This window comes from Austrofundulus limnaeus, unplaced genomic scaffold (assembly GCF_001266775.1).
Source record: "Austrofundulus limnaeus strain Quisiro unplaced genomic scaffold, Austrofundulus_limnaeus-1.0 Scaffold18, whole genome shotgun sequence".
Lineage (NCBI taxonomy): Eukaryota > Metazoa > Chordata > Actinopteri > Cyprinodontiformes > Rivulidae > Austrofundulus > Austrofundulus limnaeus.
In genome coordinates this window covers 3,335,595-3,338,305 of record NW_013952420.1, presented here as the reverse complement: position 1 = coordinate 3,338,305, position 2,711 = coordinate 3,335,595, and the positions used below count along the sequence as shown (strand labels likewise).

The 2,711-nt window shown below is 38.6% G+C and overlaps 1 protein-coding gene across 2 annotated transcripts in view; it reads left to right on the top strand.

Annotated features, from left to right (window-relative positions):
* The window catches only part of LOC106514254 (non-canonical poly(A) RNA polymerase PAPD7), a 12,356-nt gene extending 10,330 nt beyond the window's left edge, over positions 1–2,026 (top strand). For both annotated transcript variants that reach the window (XM_014003430.1, XM_014003429.1), the window contains exon 12: positions 431–2,026. In XM_014003430.1, coding sequence (XP_013858884.1) covers positions 431–838 — 408 coding nt within the window. In that variant the 3' untranslated portion in view covers positions 839–2,026. The remainder of the gene's footprint in view (positions 1–430) is intronic.
* The last annotated feature ends 685 nt before the right edge of the window (positions 2,027–2,711 follow it).

Here is a 2,711-nt window from a genome sequence, read left to right as displayed (position 1 = left end):
TTCGGAAGTCGCACGATTTATTTATTTATTTATTTGTTTATTTGTTTTATATTGCTAAGTTTTTATAAAATATTACTTTCTTTTCCTAATTATTTTTTTAGAAATATGTTTTCAATTGAAATGCCAAAATATTGTTCTATTTGAACTCTGCTTCAGCACACTTTATTTTTGTTGCCTTGGGCTTTTTTTTAAACAATTTTTCTGCTACATTTACTAAGCCTTTTGCTAAATTTAACTAGTGTTATTACTTTTACCTAGCAATTTGCTATTCTTAGCTTTTATCTAGCCTACTTGTGTAGCATTTTGTTACTTTTATCTTTACTAAGTTTCACTCATTCATAGCAGTTCTTCCAAAAATGCATTTTTGTGCAAGACTGTTTTTTTTCCTGGCAAGATTCTCACGGCTTGTCCCCCCCCCCTCCGTGTTTAGATGTCTCTACCAGAAAACGTCACCATCCCCACTCTATCTGATTGTCAGTTCTACCACGAGAACCCTCCTTCCATCAGCACTGTGCATCGTCACCCAGCACACGCTGTACAAGTTCCTCAGCACACGAAGCCTGCGAGCCCCCTCCTCAGCCCGCTCCACCACCCTCAGGTAGGAGGGCAGCATACCTACACTTACACCATGAGATCCAAGTCCCACAGCTCAATCGAGCTGCAGAAATTTGGCTTCAAGCAGAACCAAGCTGCCTGTAACCTCCAAGGCAACTTTAGTCCTCAGCACAGGTTGGTCCCTCAGAGTCCTCACGTGGTGTCAAGTTTCCGAAACCAGCAGCAGTACAACTGCAACACCTGGAGACGCAGGAAGAAGGACAGTTCCCCTGCTCCTAACTGAAGTAAGAGCTAAAGAACTCTCTGTGTCCTGTCATGAAAGCATCTCCGTTGTGTTTAAAAGTCACAAGACAATTCAAGGCGTTTCTCATTGCTTGTTGAAAACCTGCGAAAGGCTTCAGGTCTCATCTGTGCTTATTTCCTACCATCATTCTGAAAAGTCCGAACCCTCTCTCTGAACGGGACGTACACCAGCACAAAGTCAATGGATGAACTGGTGACTCTGGGCCTTCCTCCTCAGCGTCACCTCCTGTGATGTATTGATTGTCCGTGCAACTTTGAGCATCTTCAACATCATGTGCCATAGTGCTGATGTGGTTCCTCCAACCATCATCTCCCGAAGCTTGGTTTCTTACTGAGCTTTGCTCAGGTTTTAGTCTCACTTGGTCTTCTGAATGCGTTTGTTTCTCGCCTCTAATCACAGCTCTAAAGTTTAAAGTATTTTGTACTCTAAACTAAAGCAAAGCACTGCTTTACCTTTCTACCTATGCAGCGCAAAGCTGACAATGTTTTTCATGTGACGGCACAAGGCAGAAAATGTCAAGTGCTTACACTGTGACGACTGGTATGAATGTATAATTGTTTTTGTTTGATTGTGAGTGTTGGTCTTTTTTGTTCATGTCTTAATCACAGGAGGATTTTTTTTATTTTAATTTTTCCCACATTGACACTATTGTTTTGTACTGTAAACGTTGCCACTTTATTTTGTGTTGATTGCATTTCTGTGCAATTGTTTTAATTTAATTTATGTCACATTTTAGTTGATTTTAGGGAATTTTTTTTTGTATTGATCTGTGCAATAGATGGATTCAAGGGCCTTGACAAAGTGTGTGTGTGCGCACAAGTGAGTGATTGGGTATTTCCAACTTTCCAGAAGGAGGAGCCATGGTATAACATTAAAAATGTGCCAAATTCCCCTTCTTGATGATGACAAACTTTTTACTTGAGTTTATCTTTTTTGTTGTTGTTTTGGGATCACTTGAAATTGTGCCAACTGTCTTTCCAGATAGTTCCCTCTAGTCCCCATTTTAAACCTTAAACATCCAGATGTTTTCCCTCTCTTAGACTGTGTCGGGGTGGAAAGCACCATTAGCCATGTTTACATGTCATTTCCAGAATAGTTGGTGCTACTTATACCAGCAAAGTGTCTTTTTTTGCCTTTATATATGCTTTGATTTTGTTAAAGCAAAAGGTTAACTTCCATAACTGGCCAAATCTGCTAAATTCTTTTTTTTTTTTTTTTTTTTTGGTAACATAGCAAGAGTATTCTCATAACAAAAATAAATAAATTGTGTAGTCTGACCCTGATACTCTGTCATAATGGCACATCCTGGATGTCCGCTCAATGAGCAGATTACCTTTACAGTCGGTGATTGTTAGAACTGGCATCATGTCAATAACTTTTTTTTCTCAAATAAGCAAATTATACANTTTTTTTTTTTTTTTTTTTTGGTAACATAGCAAGAGCTTCCTGTATTTGTTTAAGTCTGTACTGCCAAGGTTTACACAGTGATTATTTATATGTGCCACCTTTTGGTTGTCCGCTCAATGAGCAGATTACCTTTACAGTCGGTGATTGTTAGAACTGGCATCATGTCAATAACTTTTTTTTCTCAAATAAGCAAATTATACATCAGGTGGAAGAAATCGTTATATTTCAGACATTTTGCTCAGCCATATTTAAAATTAGTATTTTTAAAAACAAGATTTTACAGCTACTTGGTTGACACAACAAACCACAAGAGGTCTGAAGCTGGGTATGCCATAAATCCCCCCTTTAGGTTTTGGTGAAGCTATAAGCTACAACCAAAATTTGACGACTCGTGTTTCAAAAAGTCTGATTAATCCAAACCGAGCCCGGTATTTTTGGCATTACC